Source organism: Muntiacus reevesi, chromosome 1 (genome assembly GCF_963930625.1).
Source record: "Muntiacus reevesi chromosome 1, mMunRee1.1, whole genome shotgun sequence".
NCBI classification, from domain to species: Eukaryota; Metazoa; Chordata; class Mammalia; order Artiodactyla; family Cervidae; genus Muntiacus; species Muntiacus reevesi.
In genome coordinates, this window is record NC_089249.1 from 103,925,106 (window position 1) to 103,938,788 (window position 13,683).

General features: G+C 38.3%; 1 protein-coding gene across 1 annotated transcript in view; it reads right to left on the bottom strand.

Annotated features, from left to right (window-relative positions):
- Positions 1-390: 390 nt before the first annotated feature.
- Positions 391-13,683, bottom strand: part of VCAM1 (vascular cell adhesion molecule 1) — a 61,223-nt gene continuing 47,930 nt past the window's right edge. Inside the window, 4 exon segments of the mRNA XM_065907946.1 lie at positions 391-1,329; positions 7,731-7,997; positions 11,599-11,865; positions 12,936-13,256. Of these exon segments, the coding sequence (XP_065764018.1) occupies positions 1,184-1,329; positions 7,731-7,997; positions 11,599-11,865; positions 12,936-13,256 (1,001 nt within the window). The 3' untranslated portion in view covers positions 391-1,183.

A 13,683-nucleotide genomic window follows, 5' to 3' on the forward strand; every position in this document is an offset into this window, starting at 1 on the left:
ACAGAGCTACAATCAGTGAGTGGCATCTAAAAAGATTTGAAGAAAAATAATGTTCTATCTCTTCACTTTAATGATACATATGGGTGTTCACTTGCTGCCCTTTAATGTGTCCATGTTCATCTGCATTCACTCTTTCTGTGCATATTATATTTTAAAATTTATTTTAAAATTGCAGATTCCAAGGCTACAAAACAGATATTTCAATTCAATAAGTCAGGATGGCCCCAAGATAAGTAAGTATTTGTAAAGTTCCCATGGTGATTCTGATAAAAGTAATCTGAGGACCACACTTCAAGTATCTGCTTATTATCACCATGGGTTTGAACACTTCGGTCTCGGGACTGATATTACAAAAAGAGTTACAACATGATCAAAGGAGGCAACTTGTAATAAATAAACACACAACTCTTTCAATTCCAGAAATCATTGCTTTACTATACAAATAAAAAGCCCTAAATATTTACAAATGAAAATCAAAAGAAGTTGCATTTTTAGACCACTTGGGAAAGTTACACAAGAGTCTGACAAACAAACAACATCAAAAAACATCTCCGTACCATGTCAGTACCACCCAGAGAAATCCAGTTAACCATTATACCATAGGTTGAAGTGTTTAGTACCTGAAAGTCAACCCAGTGCCCCCTTGGTCTGTCATTTGCCTATAACAATATAAAACCCTGGCATCTTTCCACAACATGAAATTGTTGCCTATGAACTTTATAGGAGCAAAATTTTGTTACAAGAAATAAAATATTAAAAAGATGACATAGGTCAGCTGCCAGTTGATATGAAGATGCATTAAGTTATAACAATCAGTTCAAGCAACATTTTAATAATTTTAGATATATTGACTCTGGTGTGCTGATATTCCAAGCAACCTTGCTACAGCATAGTTTTACATATATACAAATCATGTTATTGTATATACACATCAAGAAATTACTCCAGTCACCTCAATGGTAGTGCCTAGTTTTTAAGCAGAAATTTTCCTTTGGCTTCTTGCTCACAGTGAGGGCCATAGGCAGCCTTTTCTTTCAAAGCATTCACGGCGTTCAAGGAAGCCTGAACTCCCAGCTTCTGTTTTCTTCATGGAATGATGAGCAGTACTGAGCATCTGAACTGATAGTGTCTTTGGTGGAGCATTTCACGCAGTAGCTACACTTTACAAGCATTAGCACACTTTCTATGCTTCTACAAGACTGTATGACCCTGTCATGTTGGCTCTTCTAGCAAAGTAAATAATCATTCCAATGGCAGGTATTATTAAGGAGGATGCACCATAGAGTACCAGAAGTCCAGGAGAAAAATAGTCCTTGTAACTTTCTCTTCCTGGAAAATAACAAAATGGATGCAATTAATGTCTGGTACAAAAAGAAACTGTTTGATAATAAAAGTCACATGTTTTATTTTAATAGTACCATTAGTTCTCCAAAGAAAAGTAAATCAAAGTGGTGATATGAATCAACAGGACTCAAAATGCACATTTCTTTGAATTAATCAAATAATCAGTTAGCAGTTGCTATGGTCATGACGAGTCTAAAGATGTTGTTGGCTTCCGCAAACTTGGATTCAAATAGATGCTGGTTCAGTAACAGGATGGAAGGAGGGGTGCAAATTTTTAGGGTTCATTTAGAAGAGTAAGAACTGGAGAAGAGTGTTTGCCTTGGGAAATATAAGTATATACTAAAGAACTAGAACTCTGATCATTATGAACTAAAATAACTAACCAATTCTCCAAGAAAAGTATTGTAACACCTACTATGACACCATTATAGTCAAATGTCACCTGTAAGATAGTAAGGGAAAGAATTCTTGCTGATGGTTTTGTTAGAAATATGTAGAAAATTTCATATTTAGTATCTCTGAAGTAGGGCACCTTAACATACATTATTCCTCTTCAGCAATTATATCATTTCATGATAAAATGAAGTTCTTTGGATAGTATTGTATTTTACCTTGAGAACCCCATGAACAGTATGAAAAGGCAAAAAGATAGGGCACTGAAAGATGAACTTCCCAGGTTGGTAGGTGCCCAGTATGCTACAGGAGATCAGTGGAGAAATAACTCCAGAGAGAATGAAGAGATGGAGCCAAAGCAAAAACAACACCCAGTTGTGGGTGTGACTGGTGATGGAAGTAAAGTCCAATGCTGTAAAGAACAATATTTCATAGGAACATAGAATATTAGGTCCATGAATCAAGGTAAATTATAAGTGGTCAGACGAGATGGCAAGAGTGAGCATCAACATTTTAGGAATCATGAACTAAAATGGACTGGAATGGATGAACTTAACTCCGATGACCATTATATCTACTACTCTAGGCAAGAATCGCTTAGAAGAAATGGAGTAGCCCTCATAGTCAACAAAAGAGTCTGAAATGCAGTACTTGGATGCAATCTCAAAAACGACAGATTGATCTCTGTTCATTTCCAAGGGAAACCATTCAGTATCACAGTAGTCCAAGTCGATGCCCCAAGCAGTAAAGCTGAAGAAGCTGAAGTTGAATAGTTCTATGAAGACCTACAAGACCTTCTAGAACTAACACCCAAAAAAGATGTCCTTTTCATTATAAGGAACTGGAATGCAAAAAGTAGGAGGTCAAGAGATACATGGAGTAACAGGCAAATTTGGCCTTGGAGTACAAAATGAAGCAGGGCAAAGGCTAATAGTGTTTTACCAAGAGAACGCACTGGTCATAGCAAACACCCTCTTCCAACAACACAAGAGAAGACTCTACACATGGACATCACCAGATGGTCAACACCAAAATCAGTTTGATTATATTCTTTGCAGCCAAAGATGGAGAAGCTCTATACAGTCAGCAAAAACAAGACCGGGAGCTGACTGTGGCTCAGATCATGAACTTCTTATTGCCAAATTCAGACTTAAATTGCAGAAAGTAGGGAAAACCACTAGACCATCCAGGTATGACCTAAATCAAATCCCTTATGATTATACAGTGGAAGTGAGAAATAGATTCAAGGGATTAGATCTGATAGATCAAGTGCCTGAAGAATTAGGGACAGAGGTTCGTGACTTTGTACAGGAGGCAGGGATCAAGACCATTCCCAAGAAAAAGAAATGCAAAGAGGCAAAATAGTTGTCTGAGGAGGCCTTACAAATAGCTGAGAAAAGAAGAGGCGTGAAAGGCAAAGGAGAAGGGCAGACATATCCATTTGAATGCAGAGTTCCAAAGAATAGCAAGGAGAGATTAAAAAAAGCCTTCCTCAGTGATCATTGCAAAGAAATAGAGGAAAACAACCGAATGGGAAAGACTAGAGATCTCTTCAAGAAAATTAGAAATACCAGGGATTATTTCATGCAAAGATGGGCTCGATAAAGGACAGAAATGGTATGGACTTTGAACAGAAGCAGAAGATATTAAGAGGTGGCAAGAATACAAATAAGAACTGCACAAAAAGATCTTCATGATCCAGATAATCATGACAGTATGATCACTCACCTAGAGCTAGACATCAAGTAGGCCTTAGGAAGCATCACTATGAACAAAGCTAGTGGAGGTGATGGAATTCCAGTTGAGCTATTTCAAATCCTAAAAGATGATGCTGTGAAAGTGCTGCATTCAATATGCCAGCAAACTTAGAAAATTCAGCAGTGGCCACAGGACTGGAAAAGGTCAGTTTTCATTCCAATTCCAAAGAAAGGCAATGTCAAAGAATGCTCAAACTACTGCACACTTGGACTCATCACACGCTAACAAAGCAATGCTCAAAATCTTCCAAGCCAGGCTTCAACATACATGAACCGTGAACTTCCAGATGTTCAAGCTGGGTTTAGAAAAGGCATAGGAAACAGAGATCAAATTGCCAACATCTGCTGGATTATCGAAAAAGCAAGAGAGTTCCAGAAAAACATCTACTTCTGCTTTACTGACTATGCCAAAGTCTTTGACTGTGTAGATCACAACAAGCTATGGAAAATTCTTAAAGAGATGGGAATACCAGACCACCTGACCTGCCTCTTGAGAAATTTGTATGTAAGTCAAGAAGCAACAGTTAGAACTGGACCTGGAACAACAGACTGGTTCCAAATCAGGAAAGGAGTATGTCAATGCTGTATATTGTCACCCTGCTCATTTAACTTATATGTGAAATGAGTACATCATGAGAAATGCTGGGCTGGAAGAAGCACAAGCTACTGCAATCATGATTGGTGGGAGAAATATCAATAACCTCAGATATGCATATGACACCACCCTTATGGCAGAAAGCAAAGAAGAACTAAAGAACTTCTTGATGAAAGTGAAAGAGGAGAGTGAAAAAGTTGGCATAAAATTCAACATTCAGGAAACTAAGATCATGGCATCTGGTCCCATCGCTTCATGGAAAATAGTTGGGGAAACAGTGGAAACAGAGGCAGACTTTATTTTTTTAGGCTCCAAAATCACTGCAGATGGTGATTGAAGCCATGAAATTAAAAGACACTTGCTCCTTGGAAGAAAAGCTATGACCAACCTAGACAGCATATTAAAAAGCAGAGACATTACTTTGCCAACAAATGTCCACGTAGTCAAAGCTATGGTTTTCCCAGTGGTCAGGTATGGATGTGAGAGTTGGACTATAAAGAAAGCTGAGCATGAAATAATTGATGCTTTTGAACTGTGGTGTTGGAGAAGACTATTGAGAGTCCCTTGAACTGCAAGGAGATCCAACCAGTCCATCCTAAATGAGATCAGTCCCGGGTGTTCATTGGAAGAACTGATGTTGAAGTTGAAACTCCAATACTTTGACCACCTGATGCGGAGAGCTGACTCATTGGAAAAGACTCTGATGCAAGGAAAGATTTAAGGCAGGAGGAGAAGGAGATGACAGAAAATAAGATCATTGGATGGCACCACTGCCTCAAAGGACATGAGTTTGAGTAAGCTCGGGGAGTTGGTGATAGACAGGGAAGCCAGGTGTGCTACAGTCCATAGGGTTACAAAGAGTAGGATACAACTGAGCAACCAAACTGAACTGAACTGATATTTTAACTTAAGTGTTACTTAAACAGAGAGGCATCCTCTGACCTGCATTTCCTCCAGCCTAAATTAGGAACCTTAATATAATTTTTTTCCCTAATATACTTTTATAACCACTACATTTTCCCTCCATAGTTCTCATTACAGCTTATAGTTAAATGTTTCTTTGATTATCTATTAATTTTGATTTCTTCCTTCAGACTGTGAATTACGTGAGGAAAGAATCTAGTTTCTTTTTGATCCATCACTGTATAGCCAGTAACTGGCTCACTGCTTGGAGTAGCTTGCACCCAGTAAATTTTTTTTTCCAATAAATACCTTTTGAATAGTAATAAATATTTTTCTTTCTACATCCTATCATTCTGTCATTTAGCTATAAATTGAGTACATAAAGTAATAGTATCCCAAAACTTGAGATTTAGTACTCTTTCTACTCTACTAAAAATCATCTGACAGTTACAGTATTATTTAACACTTTAACCTTATAAGAACATCTGAAGAAGACATCATGGTGTTTACCGGAGAATCATCTCTATTTACATTTATATTTGCATAGCACAGTATGACCTCACAAATACTACATTTTTTCAAGTGGTATATATATTGTTTCAGTCCTGGAAGAAATGAGTGATTTGGCCTTGGAAGTCATTACTTTACTTCTAGGGGTTTCTAATCACTGGAGGTCAACCAAGAAGAAATCATTAGATGAAGGGAAGACCATTTTTGAATTATTGAAGTAAAAAATGTATCACCACAAATATAATGATAACTGTCTTATTTTTCTACTTTCCCTTGCTAGAGTAGAACTAGTCAGAGTATAAGTCCTAATTTAATGGGATATTCATTATCAAAATCATAATTAGGCATCGATATTGATGACATGGTAAGTAATGATATTTTTGATCCTATTGTTTTCTTTTCAATTTAATAAATAGTGTGTTATCTTTTCCCTTTGGTTTCCCCCTCAAGCATCTATGGTAAAATTTTGCCAACGAGTTGGTTACCAGGGCAACCTTCAAATACAATTTTCTATTAGCTGTAACACTGAAATTCCTAAAGACTTTCACCATTTCTATCATTGGACTACATTTGAGCAAATGTATTTTTAAAACAAAACAAACAAAAAATAGTTTAAAATATCAGCTAAATGCAAAGGTTGACTAGATAAAAATTTCCAGGAAAATGGCAAATTTTTGTTTCCGTTCATTTATAGTTCTTTGAAACCATAATTAGTTTGGGGGTTCTAGCTGAGTGCCTATAATATACTTCAATTGTTCATTTAAGTAATGAGTGAAAAAATAGCAAATAAATAAATTTACTAACTTAATAAAGCAATTAGAAAAGACAGCAATGTATGAGAAAGAGTTAAAAAGTGGAGAAGAAGCTTTGCTATGTCTTTAAAAGAGAAACATTAAGCACAGAAAAAATTATAAAAATGTTAGGAGTACAAGTTCCTGGAACCAGGCTTAATTAAAGGTGATCTGGAGCCAAGAGAGATTAAATAGGAATAGGTGAATTTCAGTGTACTCATAATGGAGATCTCAATCTGTCCAGAAATGTCCCCAACCTCACTGGAAGCACTGATTACATACACCCCTGTATCATTTTGAGTGACATGATACAAGGTAAATGTCCCAGTCTTTGAACACATAGTAACTTCATTGGCCAGATCAACTCTTTTCAGAATGATCACTGCATGTGGATGACTAAAAGTTTTACGTGTAATAGTGATATTTTCCCCTTCTTTAACATTTCTAGATGGATGTATTGATATTGTTTGAGGAGGTACTGTGAAGACAGAAAACCTGTGGTAAGGCATGAAGTCTTGAGAGATTTGGCCAGATGAGTAAAATTTTAAGTCATTTTCTGACCCAGGTGTAAATTTTATTTACATTGATGAGTAGTTGCTGTATCTGGGAGCTCAGTGCCAGAGGCTCTTAAGAGTTGGTACTTGTTTACAATCATGTTTATTTCAAGTTTGGCTTCCAGTACACAAAGGGGGCTCATTAGCACTCAGGGAGTGGAAGATTGAGTAGTCAGAGCTGACAGATTCTATTTCCACTGATAAGATCAACAGATCATACAGTGTGTTCACAGTAGAATTAGCAGGGTTAGAAGATTAAGAGGTCCCTGAAATTCCTCTGCTAAGGCCATTGCCCCCTCCCTTCCTTTCTCCATTAGAATACAGCAGGATGAATAAGGATCTTGGATATCTAAGAAAGCAGTTCTGCAGTCTAGAGACTCATTATGCTGTTCAACATTAAGATCACTATTCTCAATTATTATCCTGTAAAGAGTCAATCCCAGAAAATATGCAGTCACTTGGTGTTCAAAGAGTGGCCCTCTCTTCAGGTAGGAAGGAAAAGGGCCTGGTTAGAAACTTGCTTTTTCCATGAACCAATTCTACTTCTTTGTTTCCTAATAACTCCCAAGGAAAGGTTTTGAAAATACATTTAAACACATAAGAAATGCAAGACCTCAGAGACAAATGATGAATTGTCAATGTCTCAAAAAGCAAATGGGAATTCTACACTGACTCATGATAAAAAGTCAACATCCTGGCTAAACTCCTTAGGACAGAGCACCTGTACATGATTATTTTAGGAAACACTAAGAAATAACCATAATCGACATGGAATTCAGTTCAATTTTGCCAATTCATTCATCTAACCCTTGAAATTTTTTACAATCCACGAAGCTTGTTATAAAAATAACAAGAAACAAAAATAATAAAGAAATAAACTAACCTTTAACATCAAGTGTTAGGCTTCTTAGCTGTGAGCCAACTTCATTTTTGGATTCACATTGGTATACTCCCGCATCCTCTAACTGAGCCCTGTGAATGGTATATGCACCATCTGTAGACTGTAGCACTGTGTAGCCAGTCTCTGCTTTTTTCTTCAGAATTATCAAAGTTGGGGGAACATTTCCACATGTACAGGAGATAATGACAGTGTCTCCTTCCTTGACACTCTCAGAAGGAAAAGCTGTAAGTTGTATATCTTTTGGAGCAACTGTGGAAAGAATTTAAAGATACCTCTGATTGAATGACATTCAATCGTCATTGAACGGACAGAGGAGACTGGTGGGCTACAGTTCACAGGATCGCAAGAGTCGGCCATGACTTAGCAACTAAACCACCACTGATTGAATGAAATATAAACAAATTCCATATTAATTTAATGACAGTAGTAATAGCTGTCAAGATAGTACTTGTGCTTACTGTTTGCATTAACTATTTATAGAGGCAATTAGACAGGTCAAGCATTTATTGGATTCTTGTAAAATGATCATGTTTTAATGAAAGAAGACATCTTATGTTTCTCTCATGTTCCTTAACACAAGGGTCCCCAACCACCAGGCCATGGGTCTGCGGCCTGCTGAGAACCCAGTCACATAGCAGGAGGTGAACAAATAGTTATCAAGCTTCTTCTGTATTTACAGATCCTACCCATTGCTCAAGAAGTGAGGTGACAAGAATACACAGAAGAATTATAAAAAAGCCCAGATAACCACAATGATGTGATCACTCACCTAGAGAAAGACATTTTAGAATTCAAAGTCAAGTGGGCCTTAGGAAGCATCACTGTGAACAAAGCTAGTGGAGATGATGGAATTCCAGTTGGGCTATTTCAAATCCTAAAAGATGATGCTATGAAACTGCTGCACTCAATATGCCAGCAAGTTTGGAAAACTCAGCAGTGGTCACAGGACTGGAAAATGTCCGTTTTCACTCCAGTCCCAAAGAAAGGCAATGCCAAAGAATGTTCAAACGATTGCCCAATTGTACTCATTTCACAGGCTAGCAAAGTAATGCTCAAAATTCTCCAAGACAGACTTCAACGTACGTGAACCGTGAACTTCCAGATGTTCAAGCTGGATTTAGAAAAGGCAGAGGAACCAGAGATCCAACTGCCAACATCCGTTGGATCATAGAAAAAGAAAGAGAATTCCAGAAAAACATCTACTTCTGCTTTTTGACAATGCTAAAATCTTTGACTGTGTGGATCACAACAAGCTATGGAAAATTCTTAAAGAGATGGGAATACCAGACCATCTTACCTGCCTCTTGAGAAACCTGAAGCAGCAGTTAGAACTGGATATGGAACAACAGACTGGTTCCAAATCAGGAAAAGAGGACTTCAAGGCTGTATATTGTCACCCTGCTTATTTAACTTATATGCAGAATACATCATGCAAAATGCCAGACTAAATGAAGCACAAGCTGGAATAAGATTGCCAGGAGAAATATCAATAATCTCATATGCAAATGATACCACTCTTATGGTAGAAAGTGAAGCAGAACTAAAGAGCCTCTTGATGAAGGTTAAAGAGTAGAGTGAAAAGCTGGCTTAAAACTCAGTATTCAAAAATGAAGACTGTGGCACCCGGTCCCATCACTTCATGGCAAATAGATGGGGAAACAATGGAAACAGTGACAGACTTTATTTTTGGGGTTCCAAAATCACTGCAGATGGTGACTGCAGCCATGAAGTTAAAAGACACTCTTTGGAAGGAAAGCTATGACCAAACTAGACAGCATATTAAAAGCAGAGATGTTACTTTGCCAACAAAGGTCCATGTATATAGTCAAAGCTATGGTTTTCCAGTAGTCATGTATGGATATGAGAGTTGGACTATAAAGAAAGCTGAACGCTGAAGAATTGATGCTTTTGAAATGTGGTGTTGGAGAAGACTCTTGAAAGTCCCTTGGACTGCAAAGAGATCCAACCAGTCCATCCTAAAGGAGATCAGTCCTGAATATTCATTGGAAGGACTGATGCTGAAGCTGAAGCTCCAATACTTTGGTCTCGTGATGCAAAGAGCCGACTCATTAGAAAAGCCCCTGATGCTGGGAAAGATTGCAGGCAGGAGGAGAAGGGGACGACAGAGGATGAGATGGTTGGATGGCATCACTGACTCAATGGACATGAGTTTGAGCAAGCTCAAGGACAGGGAAGCCTGGCGTGCTGCAGTCCATTGGGTCACAAAGAGTCGAACATGACTGTGAGGCTGAACGACAACAACCCATTGCTTGAATTACCGCCTGAACTCCACCTCCTGTCAGATCAGGGGTGACATTAGATTCTCACAGAAGAATGAACCCTACTGCACTTGAATCTCCCCAAAACCAGCCCCCTCTCCCATCCATGGAAACATTGTGTTCCACGAAATCAGTCCCTGGTGCCAAAAAGGTTGGGAACTGCTGCCTTAATGTAATTCTTACCCAGCTTAGCCAACAAATAGCTGCTTTAAAACAGTCATCAATTTCAAATCTGAAAAATAATTTTTTTTTTTGTCACACAGTTGTGCAGATATTTCTTTAAGTGTAAAAGCCTTTGCAGGATTCTGAGTTTTGAGCTAGATCATTCCAGATAAAAAGATTAAGCTCTGCAGTGATGGCTCTCACAATCCTTAACACCAGTTGTTATCCTGAGCTAAGTACCTGACATACAACACTTCTGTTAATATGCAGCCTGTGGAGGGAGGTAACACATCACTGTTTTGTGAGGTTCCCATTATCTGTTTTGCAACTTGATACTCTGTCTTCAACCAAAACTACAGTCTAAGGGCCTTCTTTAAGGTAGTGAATTGCTCCTCCAAGTTTCTTCCTTTCCTTTAAAATACAAATTATTATTATAATGGTAACAAGACAGTCACTAACACCTTAGTGGAAATAATACCAAGGGATAAGAAAGGAACTGACAGCCTTAGTGAAGAAGAGGACCTCAAACCCCAAAAGGGAAGGTATGAGGGAAATCCAAATTGACCACTTCGTGACTTTGCCCAAAACTGCCTAGAGCTTCAACCTGTCAACTAAAAATTATTTTGTCCTCAGTTTTACCTCTCCATACTGGAAAGAATGGGTCTGGATCACCTAACTTAATCCATCCTGGTGATTCTATGCCATTTTATTGACGAACCAGAGGGCAAGGTAAGTGCTACTCAATCTCTGAATTTATAAAAGATTTAAGTGCCTTCTTAGGCTTCTAAGCAAATCCTAGCAGTCGTTTTATGAGATTACCATGAGGAATTTAATCCAGTTAGATAAGGTGATTTTGTATGCTAGGGGCTAAGTTGCTTCAGTCATGTCCAACTCTTTGCCACCCTGTGGAGCATAACTTGCTTTGCTCTCCTGCCCATGGATTCTCCAGACAAGAACACTGGAGTGGGTTGCCGTTCCCTCCTCCAGGGGATCTTCCAGATCCAGGCATCCAACCCACGTCTGTTACATTTAACCCACATTGTCAGGCAGGTTCTTTACCACTAGAGCCACCTGGGCTCTAAGTAATTCCAAAATATGTATATACGTCTTCCTATCCTTTTTTCAACACCATAATCAATGCCTCAAAAGTTTAACTGGAACTTTTGGCACAGTTCCTGGAGATAGCCTTCCACTTGAGGTTGAAAGAATTTTAGGATAAGTGACTTGGAATGGTTCATGGGGATAACTCTTCCAGGAGCTTTCTATGCAGAGGAAATATCATGAGCTCTTCAAAAGGCTCACTACTTTTTATTTTAGAAAATCTTATTTCCAGAAGGACTTTGTTCAAAACCAGTAACACAACCAAAATAATACTAGCACTAATAACTCATTTAACCACTTTATCTCACCTTGAATAATTAATTCGACTTCTTTTCTGCTTATTCCAGCCTGGTTAATGCCTTCACAGACATAAATACCAGAATCTTCCATTTTTGTAGACATGAAGGTGAGAGTTGCATTCTCAGAAATAGGCTGTAGATCCCCATTACTTAGCTGCCTGCTCCACAGGATTTTGGGAGCTGGAAGGCCATCGCTAGCGCATGTCATATTCACAGAACTACCTTCCTCCAGGATGGAGGAGGGACTGACCAAGATGGTTGTATCCCTGGGAGCAACTGAAAAGGTAAAACACACTTGTTAGCTTGACTGATTGCACCCTGTCAAAGAGTTTTACTAATGTTATAAAACTTGGCTATGAGTTTAGTAGATTAGAACAATTTGTATCTTGATAACTTTACCAAAGGAGTTTTCTGCCCCCATTTACTATAGCAGATACAGAATAATTGTTGTTGCTATTGTTTAATCCCTAAGTCATGTCTGCTTCTTTGTGAACCCATGGACTGTAGCCTGCCAGGCTCCTATGTCCCTGGGATTTCCCAGGCAAGAACACTGGAGTGGGTTGCCATTTCCTCCTCAGGGGATCTTCCCCACCCTAGGATCCAACTTGCGTCTCCTGCATCGGCTCTTTACCACTGAGCCACCAGGGAAGCCCAATACAGAATGATAGAGGAGAACATGGATGCATCATGGATATTTACTCTCTTGCTATCAAAGATTGGATGGTCAATGATATTGTGTATTGACATTTAAGGTACATTAAACATGACCATGAACCATGTAAACCACCTATGAAAAGGTGGACTCTATTTTTCTGCCTCTTGAATCTAGGCTCCCCTTGTGATTAACTTTGACCAATATACCCTGGAAGAAGTAACACCGCAGGACTTCCAAGCCTAAACTGCAAGAGGCCACCTTCATTATCACTCTCTTGAAACACTACACTCTGGTGACTAAATCTACGCTACCTTCCCTGAGAGACACCACATGGAGAAAGGAAGGTCCAGACACCCCCAGAGAAGGCCCAGATGTGTGAGTGAAGCTACCTGGGACCACCCCCACTGACCTTCTAACTGACTGAATGAATATGTAAGCTCATCTAATACCATATTGAACATACTACCCCTTTGACCTCTTCTCAAAGTGCCAGCTTAGAATCATAAGCAAATAAATGGTTGCTTTAAGTTCAGAGGTGTTTTTTTTTTTTTTTTTAATCAGTATTTTGTAGTTTCTTTTCATTTATTTTTTCACAATTGTTTCAACTATGAACCTCATGCTGACTATTACCTGGCAAACATGATAAAAAAAAAATCATAATCTATTGTGAATACATCACACATGTACTTACCATTAACATAAAGTGTTTGTGTACTCTGCCTTTGTTTGGGTTCAAATTCCATTTCATCAGTTGATAACCGAGCCAGACAAACAAGAACATTTCCAGTGTCTTCAGTGGTGGGGATGAAGGTCTTTTCCAAACTCTTGGTCTCTAGGGCTTTCTTACTTACATCTTTTGAGAAGATTTTATTCATCATAATACTCTCTCCTTTAAACAATTCAATCTCCAGCCGGTCAAAAGGATACACATTAGGAACCTTGCAGCTTACAGTGACTGGGTTTCCACTCACTAACAGACCACTCATTTCAATTTCTGGATCACTAGAGAAGGCTGCAAATATCAAGCAAAATATGAGGTTTATACGTTACACTAGAAGAAAAACAGAGCTAATCTTTATTAAATGCAAAGGTCTCAAAATGAAGGCTTTAATTCACCTGAAATAAAATGATCACTAATAGCTGCATCACAACATTAAATATAAGCATTTATGATATCAAATATAAATAATGCTGGAAACAAAAAATACCTAGCACATCAAATCATCAAGAAATAAATATACTTCTCACTCTTCTCTCCTTAATGATACATCTTGCTGACAGCTACGGACTAGTCTTTTCAAAGGACATATCAGCTTCTACCAACTTACTTAGTAAATATATATTCTAAGCATTGTATTATTTTTTGTGATATATTAGATGTTTACTGTGTGCTAGTCCCTTAATATTCATTATCTCGGCTTCAAAGCAGCCTAATCTAA